Genomic DNA, 16,333 nt, shown 5'->3' with positions numbered 1-16,333 from the left:
TGCAGTACTAAAAAAAAGTAGCATGAGGACTGGGCATGCCTCTCTCTGGGTTTTGTGAGAAAGAAGTGGCATAGACGACTATCTGGTGGGAAAAGCAGGACTTAAAATCCTGATGGGAAATAAGTGACTCTTTACAGTTAAAGGTTAGGTACTGAAAGAAATGTGACTTAAATATCCCTGTCCCTAATCTCAGATGGCTTCCCACTCAAGTTGCCACAGTCTAAACTCAAAAGGAGGGCTGTGACGCTGAAGATGAAATGCTCAGCCCCATGTGACAAAGCTGTGACACAGCAGGGCACAGTGGAAGTCAGGACTCTCCAAGCCTGCATTGAGCTCAGTACGTGTTTTTTTTTTCTTCCCACAGATCTCTCAGGAGTAACAGAAATTAAATTTTTTAAAAATGAATGAAGTACATATGGCAACACAGCTGCTGAAAATCTGCTACCCTTTTTAATCACCTCTCATGTCCTGGGCATGCATTTTATCCTTCAAACTGAGTAAAAGGGAAAGCTCTGAGAGGAAGGCATCTCCCTGTACTACTGGGGGCTTTGTAGTGTTACTAAGTCATGCAAGAGAAGCACTGCTCATAAGGCTATCCAGAACTTAGGTCTCAATAGGTTCATCTTCAAAATACTTTACATACTTACAATCATTAGGACAAGCAGAGTTTTAGCAGAGGTACTGCCAAATGCGAATAAATACAATTGGAAAAGGAGGGACTATTCTTTTTCTAAACGATGGTGATCTTTTGAAATGAAAAGGTTATAAACCCTGGATAAGTGCTCCGAGAGCCTTACAATGACCCAATTTTCCACCTGCTTATGGGTACACTTAGAACAGTCCTCAGGCTGAAGTGGTGGGAGCTCCAAAGCGCTGTTTACTCCCTGTCCTCCTTCCATAAGCATTCAATGCCATAAGCAGTCAGAGTGACTATTTCTTATTTGGTAGCCTTGGATCACACTGCTGGTTATTCACGTTTGCTTGTCAGCTCCAAGGTAAGGAGAGCAAGTTGGATGATATATTTAATTCCGATGCTGCAGCTGGGGAGACAGAAAAATGCAATTATTGAAAAAGGTGCTTCTGTGAAGTAGCAGTGATTTACATTCTGAATAGGTGCAAATTATCCTCCTTTCCCATCACTAAGTTCAGCCAATATACTTCTTTTTCAACACCTTGCTGCTGTGATGCTTTTTTTGTTGCAGTCTTTGATTCTCTGTTAATTTCAGAAGGCTGTGGTTTATTAAGAGATATGAGGGAGTATTCTCTATGAGGGAGTGGGCTCCTTGTGAGCCCAAAAAGTGGTCATTTTCATTCAACAATGAAGTGTCTGTTCGTCAAAGAAAGGGCCTTTAACTAGGGCAAGCTGCTGAACCTACAATTCATCCCCTCTGGAATGAAAAAGAATAGAACTGCTTTGTCTGTCGGGTTTGAATCCTTCATGGAGGGCTGCCAGCAACTGTTAACTTGTGTATTATTGTGCTATCAGACAGGAGAAATGTCAGTGAGAATTTACCAGCACAGCCACAAGCCTTTCATCACACAGTTATCATAGCAATAAAGTTCAATGGTAGTTACTCACCTCTCCAAAAACAAATATCACCCACTCAGACATGAGAGAGAATGGATTTCTGTGAGATGGTGCTACATTAGCTCATGCTATTGCACCCAACTCCCAGGTACCATTAAATCCAAGTGCACAGTGCACTTTGAAGTATTGATTGTCAGAGCACTTCTTCTCCTTGTTTTGTGGGTTGGAGATGGGGCTGCAATGCTGTCGTTAGGCTTAGCAATGAAAACACATTGCCATGAGCTTGGGCCCCTGGATAACTGCGTCATTCTGTTCAAACTGCAACAGGCTCCCTGATGCCAACATGACCATATTTCCTCCCCCCAGAAAGCCCAAGAAGAGCAATGAGAAACCTGTGGAATCAGATCTCTTCCCTGTGGAGCTGGGATACAGCTTGCTTTTCAGGGCACTTGATTTAGTCATAGCTAGGAAAATTAAAGCTCTGATTCAAAAACACTGGAAATCACCTGATTTCCACGTATTTTTATGTGAGTTTTAACTGCTTGTCTTTGAAACCTGGACTTAGTATCATAGCTTAACCAGTTGGTTTGCTGAGGTACTTTGGAGGGTGCACCTTAACTACTCAAGTACATGGCATGCCCAATAGACAGGTGACTGTGTGTCTTATCTGTCTTCTTTTCCCCCAGGAAGATGAAGTTGCTCGTGACAGTCGATTCAATTTCAGTGGCTATGGCATGGGTCACTGCCTCCAAGTCAAAGATGGCACAGCAGTCAAGGCTACTCCACCCAACCCACCTCCGGCACCACCAAAGGATTCAGATTCCATCAAAAAGAAGTTTGTTGACCGTGCAAAAAGGATTGATACTATTTCCCGTGCAGCATTCCCACTCGCCTTCCTCATTTTCAACATCTTTTACTGGATTACATACAAAATTATACGTCACGAGGACATTCACAAGAAATAGGCAACTCTAGTTCGCCAGGACTTCTCAGCCAAAGTGATCCACATGTAAATAAACAGTGAAATGTCTTTCTGTCATTTGGACTAAGGATTTCTTTCCCACTCCCTCAGAACACTGGAGAAAAAAAGAGCAAAGAGGAAAAGAAGTATAAAAGGAAAAGTGATTGCATGACAAAATATGCTGTGACACCAGTCAATGAGGTTCCCCCTGTGTACTTGCAGTGTGTTCTTCCAGATTCAGCATTGACCAGACATCTGTAATTGAGGCCAAATTTTATCCAGCTTTATCACGACGATATGATATTTCAGAACAAAAAAGAATCAGGAAACAAACAGTTCTCCTAAAACATCTACCAAGAGACTGTGATGGCTACAGTACAGTGAGTTATAAGAGGACCAAACTTTTTCAGGGTAATGTTGCCTTTCTATTTGAAACAAGTCTACTGAGCTACATTCCATGACCATGTCTGTAGGTAGTGGCTTCACCAAGGAGTCCTTTTGTGGGTTGTAAATTATTTCTACTGAGAGGGGAGAGGAGAAAAAAAAAAAAAAAAAGAAAAAATATTTATACTTTACTATCCTTGTGGGTGTGCATTTTAATATTATCTTGCTTTACTAGAATTGTAATTTCCGGGTTGAACTTGTGTGTTGTGTGATTTATTTGATAGTTGACACTCCAAAACCAGTGAAACTGCCTGGTTTATTTTTGTTGAGCGACAGTGCACTTACTTTATTTTATTTCTGCTGATTTTACATGCAACTTGAGGTGCCAAACTGTATTTTACCTATTGTGCTACCCTGTACCACACTACTTAGTAAGAACTTGTTTCCTCAAAGGTGTAGCTCAGTTTAGCATTGAGTTTCTATTACCGCTCTCATTGTAGCTGCAGTCAATAGCTCTATAGGTAAACACAACTTGTTTACAGACCTCTAATTTATATCTTTACTCAAAGTGGCTATCATTTTAAATATCATTAATTAACCTAAGAATTTTAAAACTGTACTGTGATTTTCAGAACCTGTTACCTTTTGGTGCCAGATCTGCATTATTCAAATCCTTGCTACATGTTTTAAAGTAGAAAATCTTAAAAAAAAAAAAAAAAAAAAAAAAAAAAAAAAAAAAAAAAAAAAAAAAAAAAAAAAAAAAAAAAAAAAAAAAAAAAAAAAAGAAAGAAAAGAAAAAAAAGAGTGTATTTTTGCTTACACGGAAGAAGACAACCTGTAACATAAGATGAGTCAAACATTAAAATTTTACACTTGCTGTAAAAGGGTTTATTAAAAAAAGATATTTGTTCAATTTCAATAAAGCTAAATGTGGTACTAACATTTCTGTACTCTTTTCTTCATTTGTAGCACTAGCAGCAGGGCTGTTCGTGCCACAGCCCAGCTATTCCACCGCTCTGTCAGCAGAAAGAGGGTGAAAAGCAGCCTTCTGCTGACCTGGCTTAGCACGCCACATTTTGCTATCTATTCTGCAGCAAAGGGGCTATTGCAGCCCCTGGGAGTACATCAAGGACTGTGTCAGAAATGTGACTAAGATATGATGTGAGAATATGTAGAACATTTGCATGTGCTGAGCCAAGCCCTTGAGAGGAGGCACACTGCTCCCCACTCAAGCAAGCATCCCTGCATGGCAAGAAGCACACCTCAGCTTCACACATGCTGTGGCTGGCTTGGGGGTATCCTAAACTTTCCCCTGACTTTCTTACAGCTTTACCACTTGGGTGAGCTGAAGGATATGCTGAGATGGCCCGTGGCAGGTGCCTCTTATAGACATGGTAATGATCAATATTTTAAAAGCAAATTAATCTGCATTCAGTTTTCTGCCCTTCCCTTGTGTGACCGAAACACACATCCTGTAGAGCTGCCCAGTACAGACATTTTTTCCCACTCCCCTAGTGAGATGTGGTACAGAGACGTACTGTACCTGCAGCACTTCTCACTCTACTTTCACTCCTGGAAAAGCTGCTGCTGAGAGGTTGCGGATACAGGTTCCACAGCCTGTCCGAGCCTTTATTTGTGTGTCTGAGTATCTGTGTCTGTGTCCCCATCTCTTTCCACCTGGCTGCCTGTAACTACCAGGCTTTGTTCCTCTCGTAGGAGAGGAGAGGGAATCTAGAGATCTCGACATCTCTGATTCTCAAATACTTACATAAATTATTGTGTCTCCTCAGCTCTTTGGTCACTTATACCTATGATGGAACTGGTAACAGTCACTTCCATCTCTTTGAGACCATGGCTCCAGATGTGACTGATACCCCCAGAAAGGAGAGCTCCAGACAACTGTCCAAACTATTCTGCTTGGCAAAACAAGTTTCTGATGCAAATTTAAGTATCATAGTATTTGCAGTTTTTATAGTATCAGATTTGCTTTTATTTCTTTTTAAAATGAAACAGTATTTGGATAATATAGCAGAGGAAAACCCAAGAACAGTCCCACGAGTTTCAGCAGGGTGAGGATAGCCAGCTGTAACCTGTGTTTGTGTGGGAAGTTAGGAGCTTTCACTGGTACATAAACATTCAGAGCTCACTTTTAGCAGTCCCTCATTCCAGAAACTCAGTTTTAAATTAAGGTGTAATGCCAGGATTAATGTCAATCCTCGGTGTCCAGATGTCAGAATGTCAGAGCCTATTGCTCATAGCTCCCCCATATGACCACAGACCACTGCAATAGGTGTGTGAAACTATTCTCAGCTGATGGATGTCTGTATTTCCCTTTCTGTGGTGAAGCTCATGTTACTCCAGCACCCACATTACAAATTCAACTGCACGCTCTGCAGTGCTTGGCCGTCAGCACTGACTAAGTAGTTCACTAAAATATTTTGCTGATCAGATTTGAGGTTTGCTGACAGCATACATGGGAAGAATGCTCTGCTGTTGATCTGTATGTAAACTTTGGTCCATTCATGAGAATAATCCGTGCACAAATTCCAAATAGGTCTCTCTCTCTCTCTTTCTTTTGAAGACAGAAATTATGACTTTATGTCGATTATTCAATTAGTCATGAATCTTGAAATTAACTAACTAAATTTTAAATACAAAAGGTGCGTGCAAATGGACAAGGCCCACTGAGCACAGCAATAAGGAATGGCCACATGATACAAAAGAGTTCTGAGCATGCTGGTTAGCGGCCTGTGAACCGTCTCACACCAAGGTGTTTTGATACTGGATGGCTCTCAAAGAACTTTCTCTCAAAGAACTTGGCTGGCACCAGAAACTGGCCAAAAAACTACCTGCAGATAAAATGTCAAAAGCAAGGATAGCAGAACTTACAGACAGAGACCTTCCTAAACAAATTCTCAGTAGGGTTAGCACAGAAACCAGACTCAAAAAATGGTCACCTTGCACTCAGGGAAGCAGTAAAATTAAAGCAGTTTCGTTTCAAGATACCATTGCAAGAAGAAAAAGAATGGCTTACAAAATAAGTCCCAGACAAACAGCATATGTGACGTAGGAGACACAGCAGGATGGAAGGAAAGAGACCCAGGATTAATTCTGAAGAGCTTCCAGATATATTGGAAAACCTATATGCTACAATTCTAGCTGGTAAGGTAAAATTAAGCCCTAGGGCATTTAATCTACTTGCATTTAGCTATAAAATAATTATGATGACTTCTAATTTATCAAGGAAGCTTAAAAAGCTTTAAGCATGTCTTTAAAGGAAGCAGCATTCAGTCAGGTCATTGGCATCCTGTTGTTACAGGCTGGACCTGAGAGGTTTAGTAGTCAAGGAGAAAGGTTTAGCCATCTCTCACCAGATAGGTGCTATCAGGGACTGCAATAAAGCCTAACTGATAAAGCAGATCTTTAAAAAAACCTTGTTGCCTTAGAAGGAAAGTGGGGGAAAAAAAAAAACCAAAAAAAAAAGGCAATATGAGATGAGAAATCTCTCTTTGTTACTCTTTCTTGGTTTGTGGGGGTTTTTTCCTATTTTTTTTTTTTTTTAGGTAGCAGAGCCATCGCTTGTGATGTACTGAATCAAATGGTGGTGTAGCCATAGAGGTTTTTGGAGTATCTGATATGAGATATCAGCATTCATAAATGCTGGAGGACAACTTCCAGGTTACACACTGTTTCTGGGGGCAGATTTTTTCATCTGCTACAGAGGTGTGAGGAGTAAGGGCAAACCTCATCCACAGTCAATGAGACTTCCTCACTTTAATTCCCTTCTTTCCCAGCACGAGATGCTGAAAGGAAAGAGCTGATGGAAAAACAATGTTTGTCTACTGAAGGCTGGAGTGCTACAGCTTTGTGCAAACCTGCCATTGACATTGGTGGCACAGGAGCTGCTGACCAAACATGAGGCACCAGCCAAAACTTACAGCCTTTCATAGCTGACATTATTAAAAACATTGTGGAGGAATCTGTAACTCAGCTTTGAAAAGGCTTGGGCATTTAATGGAAAGGGCTCTAACTGGGCTGAATTGGTATCTTTGACTCAGCAACAGGATTCTGTGTCTGCACCTGGAAGTCACATTTTATGAACTTTTCAAAAGATATGACTCAGTCCAATTATGGCATTTCTGTATTTAGAAATATATTTCTAAATACAGAAAAAAATATATTTGATGTGTGGGTGGATATGTGTATGCAAGCTTTATAATCCTTATCTCTTTGAAATTAGAACACAACAAGGAACAAAGAAACAAAAACTTTTTACAAAGAATGAGCTTTGTATTACACATAGTATGAAAATAACTTTAATATTTAAATTTTCATTATTTATAATATAGTACTTCATTATCTATAATATAGTATCTGTGGAAAATTAGTTTTTTCCAGACTTGAAAGTAGTTTATTCTAATTGTTTTACATTTAAGTGTGTGTTTTACAATGTTGTGGAAAACTAGAAAACCAAATCCAAGGCTGCCTAGAGGAACTTCTGCCTGGGAAAATAATCTGAGCAAGGACATGTTTTCTCCATAAATGCCCCTTAAAGATTTTACATTAAAAATTAATCTTCTTTAGTTTAATGTGAAGAGAAAAAGAAGACATTTGTGCCTTTTGAAGATAACTTTGCTACTTTTGCAAGGCAAATGTAAAATGTTGTCACATTTGGGGCTAAACAGAACAAGAAAAGTTTCACCATTTCCAGACAAATTCATCAAACCAATTTACTTCCAGATCCAATACACTGAGAGCACTGAAAGCAGAAGGGGAAAAAAAAAAAACTTCAATAGCTTCTAGATCAGTTCCTAATGAAGGATCAGTTTCCAACGCTAAGAACTACAAATAATCTGGGAGGGAAAATATTCAGAGTGGATTAGCTCTCTTCAGTATCCTTTTAGAAGGAGCAGAAACTTGAGCCAAAATAAGTATGTCAGATAATAGCTAGGAAAACTGACTCTGTGAAATGCATACACTCATTTCTTAAAGTTGCCACTGAAACAAACATGCTAAATTAATATCTTTGTTATGGAGAAATGCTGTGAGGCAATATTCATGAGAAAGCAGTGAATATTGGGGATTCTGACCACATTTTACTTGTGCTAAAAGATGGGATTTTACTGGGACAAATTATACAAAATCCTCTCTCGTCATCTGAACAGCTGTATGACTGATTCAAAAACAGCTTCTTCAGATTATCACAAGGCCTGAATCTGATTTTCAGCGTAGTGGGTTCCTGTTGTGGGGATGGTGTACAGTGTGTGTCGTTTCAGGGAGACAGCAGCTGGATTAATCCTTCTGCTTTCCATGGGAAAAACAGTAAGATCAGGGAGGAATATCTAAACAGGGGAAATATAGTCCTTAGCAGTGTGTAGTGAAAATGCCTTTAGACAGAGGGGTTGAAGGATTCACAGATTTCCACCTTACCTTTGCTTTGACATGAATCCATTTTCCCTAAGGTGATGAAGAGTGCAACCAATAACAGGGTCAGGCCCGTGGCTGGAGATGTTTGGGAATCACATCTTTATCCCCTGGCTCCTGGTCAAATGCCTTCTGTCAGCTGCAAGTCCTGTTTGCTGCTGCAAAGGGTCTCTGGAATACAGCAATCCAGACATGTGCTTGACAAGTAGCTTTGAAGGTCACTACCCAGCACCCCAAGGCTCCCAAGCAGGGATGTGAGAGCAGGATGGAGAGGATGCATCACCAATAATTGGTGTGGGAGAAGGACCACACATGCAAGGATGTGAAAAGACCCTCTAGGCTCACAGGTTAGGTTTACAGCACATTCTGAAGCTGACCATGTTGTGGGTGCTGAACCTGATTTCGGTGCAGCTCAGAGACCCCTTTACAGGCACTTTCAGCCTGTCGCACTCCCTGAGATGTTCAGTGGGGTTGCAGTTGTGGCTGCAGAAATAGTTTGAGAAACACTGCAGCACTGAAAGAACTTCTCCCCTGTTTTCCCTTCAGTCCAAAAAGAGAAAAGATCTATGCCAGTGTGTGAAACAGAAAGTAAATCCAACTTATTATTGGTATTATTGGTATTTGCAATGATGCTAAAGACCCTTGTGTGGGGATGTGCCCAGTAGCCTGGGCATTGCCTGTTTTTCCCTGACCCAGGTGCCAGAAGAATGCAGTGAGAGATTTGAGGGGCAAAGTGCAAGAAGAAAGGCAGCTCAATGGTGCTGGTAGTGGGGAGATGTGGGAATGAGACAGCCAACACAGACACCACCTTGGGCTGCTCTGCAAGCCTGGCCTGAGGTGAGAGTCTACTGTGCCCAGCACAGCGCCCCTGGGCACGACCAGCCAAGGGGAACAAGGAAGGGGGACTCCCAGGGGTGGGAAGTGGGCCAGGGATTGCCACAGTAACGGCCACAGAGCAGGGCAGTGGTGAGGCCGAGAACAGACCCCACCCCAGATCAGACTAACTGGAAGGGGGGAAATTCATCAAAGATGAGCAAGTCTAAAACATGTATTGACAGAATATCTTCTGTCTCATCTGCTGGGTGCAATCTCAATGATAAAAATCAAGACCCTTCAGGAAAAGACTTGATAGGGCACATTCTTCAAACAGGAAGAAATCATAATGTTGCATGTTGAACTGGAGACAGTCTTTAGCAGGATTTTCCAGTGAAAAAATGAGAGCACTAGTCACTTATTCCACACTAGAGACACTGTCTCCTCACTCTGCATTGTCAGGAAGAGATGTTACAAACAGGCAGGAGAGTCTGGAAATGAAGAATCCTGCCACTGTGTGGTTAAAGGTGTCCTCTTAGCCATTGCTTGGCATTTGAAAGGGACCTGTGTATGGCTGCATTTGTGGGAGACCAGTGAGAACAGCATGGACAAATGTCTATGAAGAGCTAATTAACCTTTACAAAAGGAGAGTGAGTGCGTTATTCCTCTAATAAGCTAATGAACTCTATCCTCTGGGAGAGATGAGGGACATCATCAGTGATGCTTCTAACAAGGGTTACCAAAGATGCTCTTCAGAGGAGGGGCGGAGAGAAGGGCTGTTACTGAGTCATTACCTTAGAAAAAAAGAGCAGAAAGAGCTGCCTGCTGAAGGAAAATTGGGTTCCCCTTCCATATGTATTACATTACATGTAATAGGGCTCTGAAAGCATGTTATCTGCTTGGAAGAACATCAGAATAATTTTTCCTTGTAGTAGCTGAAGTCAAACCAAAAGAAACTTTTATGCTGACCTTGGATGTAATCCACACAGTTACAGGTTGATGGTGAAAGTTTCAGTATGGGCAAGGTCTCAGCCTACATCTTAGCTGTCTGCTGCTGTGGCACATTTGCTTCTCACTTTGGAGCCCAGTGACTTAGTTTCTTTGAATTACCACAATGAGAGGTTTCATCACTGATCCTTCTGATGTTGCAAGTGCAATAAGTGAGGTCAAAAATGAAGAATTTGCTAAAGAACATTTACAATTGCAATTAATTTTTCCTCCCATCAGAATCTGTGTATATAACAGTGTTTCAGAAGCCTTTTCCGAGGGACATTGGTAGAGGCTACAGAGCATCTTAATGTTTCCTTTGATTTATTAACACTAGCTCAGTTTTTAATCTGCAGAAAAGAAGAGCTCCATTAATACACACAGTAGCATTTCACATTAAAAATTCTAAATGTGACCTAATCTATTTTTAAAGGAACTAATTCCTTTGCATTAGTTGACTTATTCCAGGAATCACCAAGGCTCAAAACATGAGGCCTGTTCCTAACATGCAGCGAGTTTTCCCTTGAACAGCTGTGCTGTTATTCTAGCTGTAGCTTTCTGTAATAATATCAGTGGGCAGGACTTGTTTTATTACAGTAAGGAAACAGAGGAAGGTATTTTAGCATAAAGTAAATTTACATATTTGCTGCTATAATAACAGATATAATTTAACTGGAAATTGATCGTTTCTGCAAATTGAAAAACTTGTATTGCGTTTGTGCACACACATACAGACACAAACACGCCCCTTTCACTTTGCTTCCCTTAATCTTATTACAGTATTTCTTTGACTGATGCCCCCAAAAATTTCATCTGCTACACAGTTGTAGGGTTGTAGCACAGATAAATATCTACCTTCTTTTTCTCTGACCTACATGTAGAAAAGGTCCAGAAGTTATCTTTAGCCTGATTAATCTAAGTCTGATCTGCTAATATGCTGCCATGGATTAAATATATATATATGTCATCTGAAATAGCTGAGGCACAGCTTAGACATTCTGTAAATGGCAGCACTCAAATGTACCTGCAGTGAGTTTTGCTAAGCAGGCACTCTGCCCAGCGCTCTCTGATAAGATTTCTGGGTCACATCTGAAGACTTTAACAGAAAATGTGATTGCGGGTACTACTGATAGGCATATTTTCTGCAAATTAAAATTCAAGCTGCTCTTAATAAATCAGGAGGGAAACATTTACTAAAAAGCCTGGGGAGAGCTCCTCAACCTCTCCCTCTGCCTGGTCCTGGCAGAAGAGCCACAACAATGCAGAGGGACCCCAAAAGCCCCATTTGCAGCTGTAGAGGGTCTCCACGGCATTAGTTCCTGGGGAAGGAACCCTAACCTCCCAGACATCCTGCAGGGCATGGGAGTCCTGCTTTCAGCAACAGACAGGCTGGGGGACATCCAGACTACACTATGAGCACATCCAGACTACTATGAGCGACGTTGGTCCTTGGAGCAGCCCAAGACAAGGCTACTTTACAAGTGGTATATTCCTTTCATCACAGCATGGTCAAATTGTCTTTTCAAGGTTTCTCAAGCCCTAATGTTCACACTGGTGTTGTCAAGATGTGGTTCAATGGCCATGTGGTTACACACTGGTGGCTTTTGCAAGTGCCTCATGCACATCTTACCTCTGGTTACTACCTATTGAGTTTATTAGCTACCCTCCTGGTTTCACTAGCTATTCTCTCTTCAGGCTGGATGGAAGAAGAGAGCCACGTCCTCTTTAAAACAAGAAAGATGGGGAAAAACCTACCTGCCAACACCCAACTGCACAAAGTGCTACTTCCCAGCTCAACCACACAGGCTTAGGAGTTTCCCTATGAGCTGATGAAAGGGTGAGAGGGTGAATTTATTTGCAGCATTTTGCATACAAAAAAAAGTGTAACTGAAAAGCAAAGAGAAGCAGGTGTTAGAGACACCTCAAAAAGATCAAAGACTTCAGGGAAGTGCTAACAACAAAAGGAAAACTGAAAACAAAGAGTGGAGAAAGAGCCTCCTCTTGGTCATTCCAGTGGTGTTTTGAGGAAGACAAGCTGGTCTCCTCCAAGGATATTGTCACCAATTGCTCTTTTTAATGAAAATTGCCTGGCAGATCCCCAGTATTAGCTACTCACTCATAGGGGCTTTACTATTATTAGGACAGTCAGCTGGGAGAATGGCCAAGGTTTATATTAGCTCTGTTACCAGCCAGCTTTAACGGGTACGGAGAGCATCTCCAATTTTTGGAAGTATAAATGCATCCTTTGGACACTACTTCAATGTTCCTCTGCCTCCTCGAAAGAAAAATTAAAATTCTAGGCTGAAATCATGGAAAATAAAGGTGAATGACCTCAAGAGATTCCACAATCTACTTTGGTGCCAAAGAGGCTGGGATGGAGGTGGCACACTGTGCGTGTGCCCCCACAGGACCTCCTCTTGCTACTGCTCTGTCTCATAGCAAGCTTTTTGTCATGCACAATATTTTCTCACTTATACATCCCCATGAGGAAAAATCAGATTCTCTCCACAAAAACTTGCAACATCATTAGTAGCTTTTCCTGTTTCATGGGGTTTTACAAAAGCAATTATAAAATTTTAAAACAACAAATTCGTTCAGCAAAGAAACAGTTTGCTACAGAAAGCACCATTCAGTTTCTCAGTGTTCAATATTTAAGCTATAGAGCATGCTCGGTTGAAGACTTCCTGAAAGCCTGTTGTTCCTGCTAATTCCTGTAGAACTCTTATTTTATAAACTACTGCGTGCCTATTCCAGGGTAGTGGCTTACTGGGAGATTTTTTTTTTTCCTTTTTTAATTATACGTTTCCAATTCTAATAACTGGGCTTCAAGGACACAGGATTTTTTTATTATTATTATTTTCATGCATCATTGGAGCACCTAAACAGCCTCCAACAGATTCAGAAAATCATGCTGCCTGTAGTGAATGAATTCTTCAAAAACAGTGATATTATTAGCTCTTCTGTGTCATTGAACAGACAAGCTAAATGCTAAAACCAGAAATTTCATTAAAGATTAAAGAAATATCATTTCACGTTTCACCTGCTCCATTAATATCAAATATGAATTCTATCTTTCATGACATAACTGAAGTGCAGTATAAGATTTCAGATATAACATTATTCAATCTCTTTCAGAGAAAGAAAAAAAAAATTCAAAATCCTTGAAGAGCTGTGTCTGAGCATGACAATATGTTTTGTCTGACCATTTTAAGTTACTAAAGAATATCTTGGCTTTGTGAATTTTCAATAGCTCCCTTTCTTCATGCACCACTTGAAATATGTTAATGGAGACATAACTGTTAATGGAGATGTGAAATACCAGGCACTTATTCTCTGAGCATGAGGCCTCCAAAGACTTCTCTGTTGGAATACTCAAGAAGTGACACATTCAAACTCATTAAGTGCTTTTGGAAATCTCAGCTTTAAATGTTAGGGTCAAACTACTTCTTTTACCTAGAGATTTTCCTGGTTATTTACTTGTAGCTCCCTCTTTTGCTTTTTTTCTTCCAACGAGTAGTTTCTGAGCTGACTCCTGACTTTTTCCCTGGAGGTCAAAACGCCCAGGAGACATGGTGGGTTGCACCTTGCATCTCAGCAGTGGGAAGAAGACTGCAGGAGTTGCCTTAACAGGAAAAAAAGGAAATCTTGGAAAAGATGCCTGTCAGACATTTTTACAAGAGCAGCATCCTAGCAAAAAGGCAAGTCCAGAAGGTTGTTCCATCATGTTATCATTCCTTACGTATCTCAGAGCAGAAGATTAAGAAAAGAAACTGAAATCTTCCCAGACAAGACATCTCCATTTTTTTCTGAATAATCTTCAGTGGAGGCTTTCAGAAAACTATCAGTATCCAAAAGAGTATCATAGAATCAGAGAATATGCTGAGTTGGAGGGGACCTATCAGAATAATCAAGTCCAACTCCTGCCTTTGCACAGGAGACTCCAAGAATCACACCATGTGCCTGAGGGCATTGTTCAAACCCTTCCTCAACTCAGACACGTTTGGTGCTGTGACAATTTCCCAGGGAAACTGTTCCAGGGCTCAGCCACCCTTTGGGTGTAAAGATTTTTCTTGATATCCAACCTAAACCTCCTCTGACTCAGTTTCATGTTGCTTCCTCAAGTTCTGTCATTGGTAACTCTGACACAAATGGGGTGTAGATCTCAGTTATGTCCTTTGGCTGGAGCTATGCACAGATATGTGTTTGCAACATCAGTTACAGCATCCTCTAGGAGAAGCCATTCCATGCTCTACCATGATTCTCCACAGTCACCATTTTTTTCACTTTCCCAGGGTTTCAGACCCCTATTATTTCACAGTGGCACATACTGGTGTGAGCATAGGACAGGCCATGGGGCTTTGCATGGGGGGAGTGTATGAGCTTCCCCCCAGCAGAAAAGAAAACATCTTGACAGCACCATCATACGTGTGAGATGACTGAAGTTTCTCCAGCACCCAACAGGACAATGCAGCCTGGATTGTTCAGCTAGCCTTTCCCTGCAGATATACTTATCCTGGGTATGGTAGAACTCAGCAACTTTCCAGTCAGTGTGTTTGTGCAAGATGTTGAATCCCTATTTTAAGGAAAGAACATCACTAATCAATAAAGAGGAAAAATGGGTAAAAACATGCGTTTTTATGAAGCTACAGCTCCAGGACAGCTTTACAGAGACTAAGCCTCTGGAGTGCCAGGACTGCCTTTTAGTCTGCACTGTGCTTTGGGGAGGTGGTTGCCAACCCATGGCTATATAGGACTTGACAGCTCTATTCCTGCTCCTCCTCACTGCCCTAGCCTGTGGGCACATGATAGGTACCCCCAATATCCCTACTTTTGCTCCAGCCTTGCCTGGGCTAGGGCTGAGCTTATAGGGGCTGTTCCTTATTTCAGTTTTGGCTGTCCTTCTCAAGGTGGGTGCAGACATGGCTTAGCCACAGGCAATCTGCCCTGTCTCCCTCCCTGAGCCTGTTCAGCCCCCAAGGGTAGGGGCAGACTGTCCCTAAGTGCTCCCAGCTGCCTCGGCCACATGGCTCACAGATGCTGGCACAGTTCAGGCAGCACTGCCAAACCCACAGTGACAGGTTATTGGGTTCCTACAAACGTTAATGTGATGTTTACTGCTCACGCTGAAGTGCCACATGGGCAGCAAGCTGTTTCCTCTTGGCTGAGAGCTCAGAGGGAGACAACCCCAGCTGCCTGGTGAGCAGGGACATCTTCCCCTGCTGCTGACCAAGCAGGGCAATAGCATGTGTTTGCTTTTGGTTTGCAGAGAACTCCTGGCAGAGACGCATCAACTTTATCTCAGCTTCTCACAGGAATCTCTTTCCTGTAGGTACTGTGTGAGGCAAGGGTTTACAAGGGGAAAGCTTCTCAAATGTACAGCCTTGAAAAAAAAACCAAGGAGATCCCAGCTCCCTGACTTTGCAAGGAGCACAGGGACTGTCAGTCAATCCTGAACAGATACAAGCCTTCCTTTAGCAGCAAATAACCTCCACAGCCTGACATTTACCCCCAGTCTAATTCTCCTGGCCAACCTTCAAATCCTTTTACAAAGATTCCTGATCTTCTCACTGCTCTGCAAAGAGATTGCCGGGATTGGTAAAGGTTGGGTGAACTGAACAGACAGCGGAGAGCAAGTGCAGCTGCTTTCCTGGCTCATCCCAACTTACTTCTCGACCTGTTAATTGCTCAGCAATGCAAACAAGTGGAAAACAAACAGCTTCTGCCAGAGGGAGGGCTGCAAGCATACCTAAATTATTTGGGAAAGAGAATCCCTACAGAGACCCCTGTTTTCCTGATAAAGTAAGCTGAAGATTTGTAATGAAAGGAAAGCATCCCACTGTGGTTTCTGCACTGAGGCTGCCATCATACAAAAACATGAATTTGAGGTTATTCAGAAATTGTTAAGCAATCCCTCAATTAATCTATTAAATCCTCCTACAAACCTAATATTAACGTTCAAGAATGTATCAGCAAAAGATTTGTATTTTATCAGCAGTGAAATATTTTAGGACTAATAAATTTAACCTTCAGTAGTACTATGGCATTCATTAAGGACAACTAAATTCATGTGTTGGTAGTCTGAAATTGTTACATTAAAATTTTTGGTTTAAAACTTCTTAGCCTTGTTTTTAATCTGGCAAAATTATGTCATAGGAAACCCTGTGGATGCGAGCAACCTGGTCAGAACACCCCTTTCAAGGATGTGGTTGATTCCCAGTGGTATAACATCTCAGGGG

General features: G+C 41.5%; 1 protein-coding gene and 1 long non-coding RNA gene across 9 annotated transcripts in view; one reads left to right on the top strand and one right to left on the bottom strand.

The window, feature by feature from the left end:
* Positions 1-3,815, top strand: part of GLRA2 (glycine receptor alpha 2) — a 124,733-nt gene extending 120,918 nt beyond the window's left edge. For all 8 annotated transcript variants that reach the window (XM_027891740.1, XM_027891741.1, XM_027891737.1 and 5 more), the window contains one exon: positions 2,215-3,815. In XM_027891740.1, the coding sequence (XP_027747541.1) occupies positions 2,215-2,493 (279 nt within the window). In that variant the 3' untranslated portion in view covers positions 2,494-3,815. The remainder of the gene's footprint in view (positions 1-2,214) is intronic.
* LOC114061345 overlaps positions 1-16,333 on the bottom strand; it is a 50,847-nt gene that overhangs the window by 15,839 nt on the left and 18,675 nt on the right. The window contains exon 2 of the long non-coding RNA XR_003572098.1: positions 8,304-8,468. This is a non-coding gene — a long non-coding RNA (uncharacterized LOC114061345). The remainder of the gene's footprint in view (positions 1-8,303; positions 8,469-16,333) is intronic.

The sequence above is a fragment of the Empidonax traillii genome, unplaced genomic scaffold, assembly GCF_003031625.1.
Source record: "Empidonax traillii isolate 1590-97213 ecotype Southwest subspecies unplaced genomic scaffold, ASM303162v1 scaffold329:size853407, whole genome shotgun sequence".
NCBI lineage: Eukaryota > Metazoa > Chordata > Aves > Passeriformes > Tyrannidae > Empidonax > Empidonax traillii.
The sequence above is the reverse complement of the archived record's forward strand: the minus strand, read 5'-3'. Positions and strand labels throughout refer to the sequence as shown.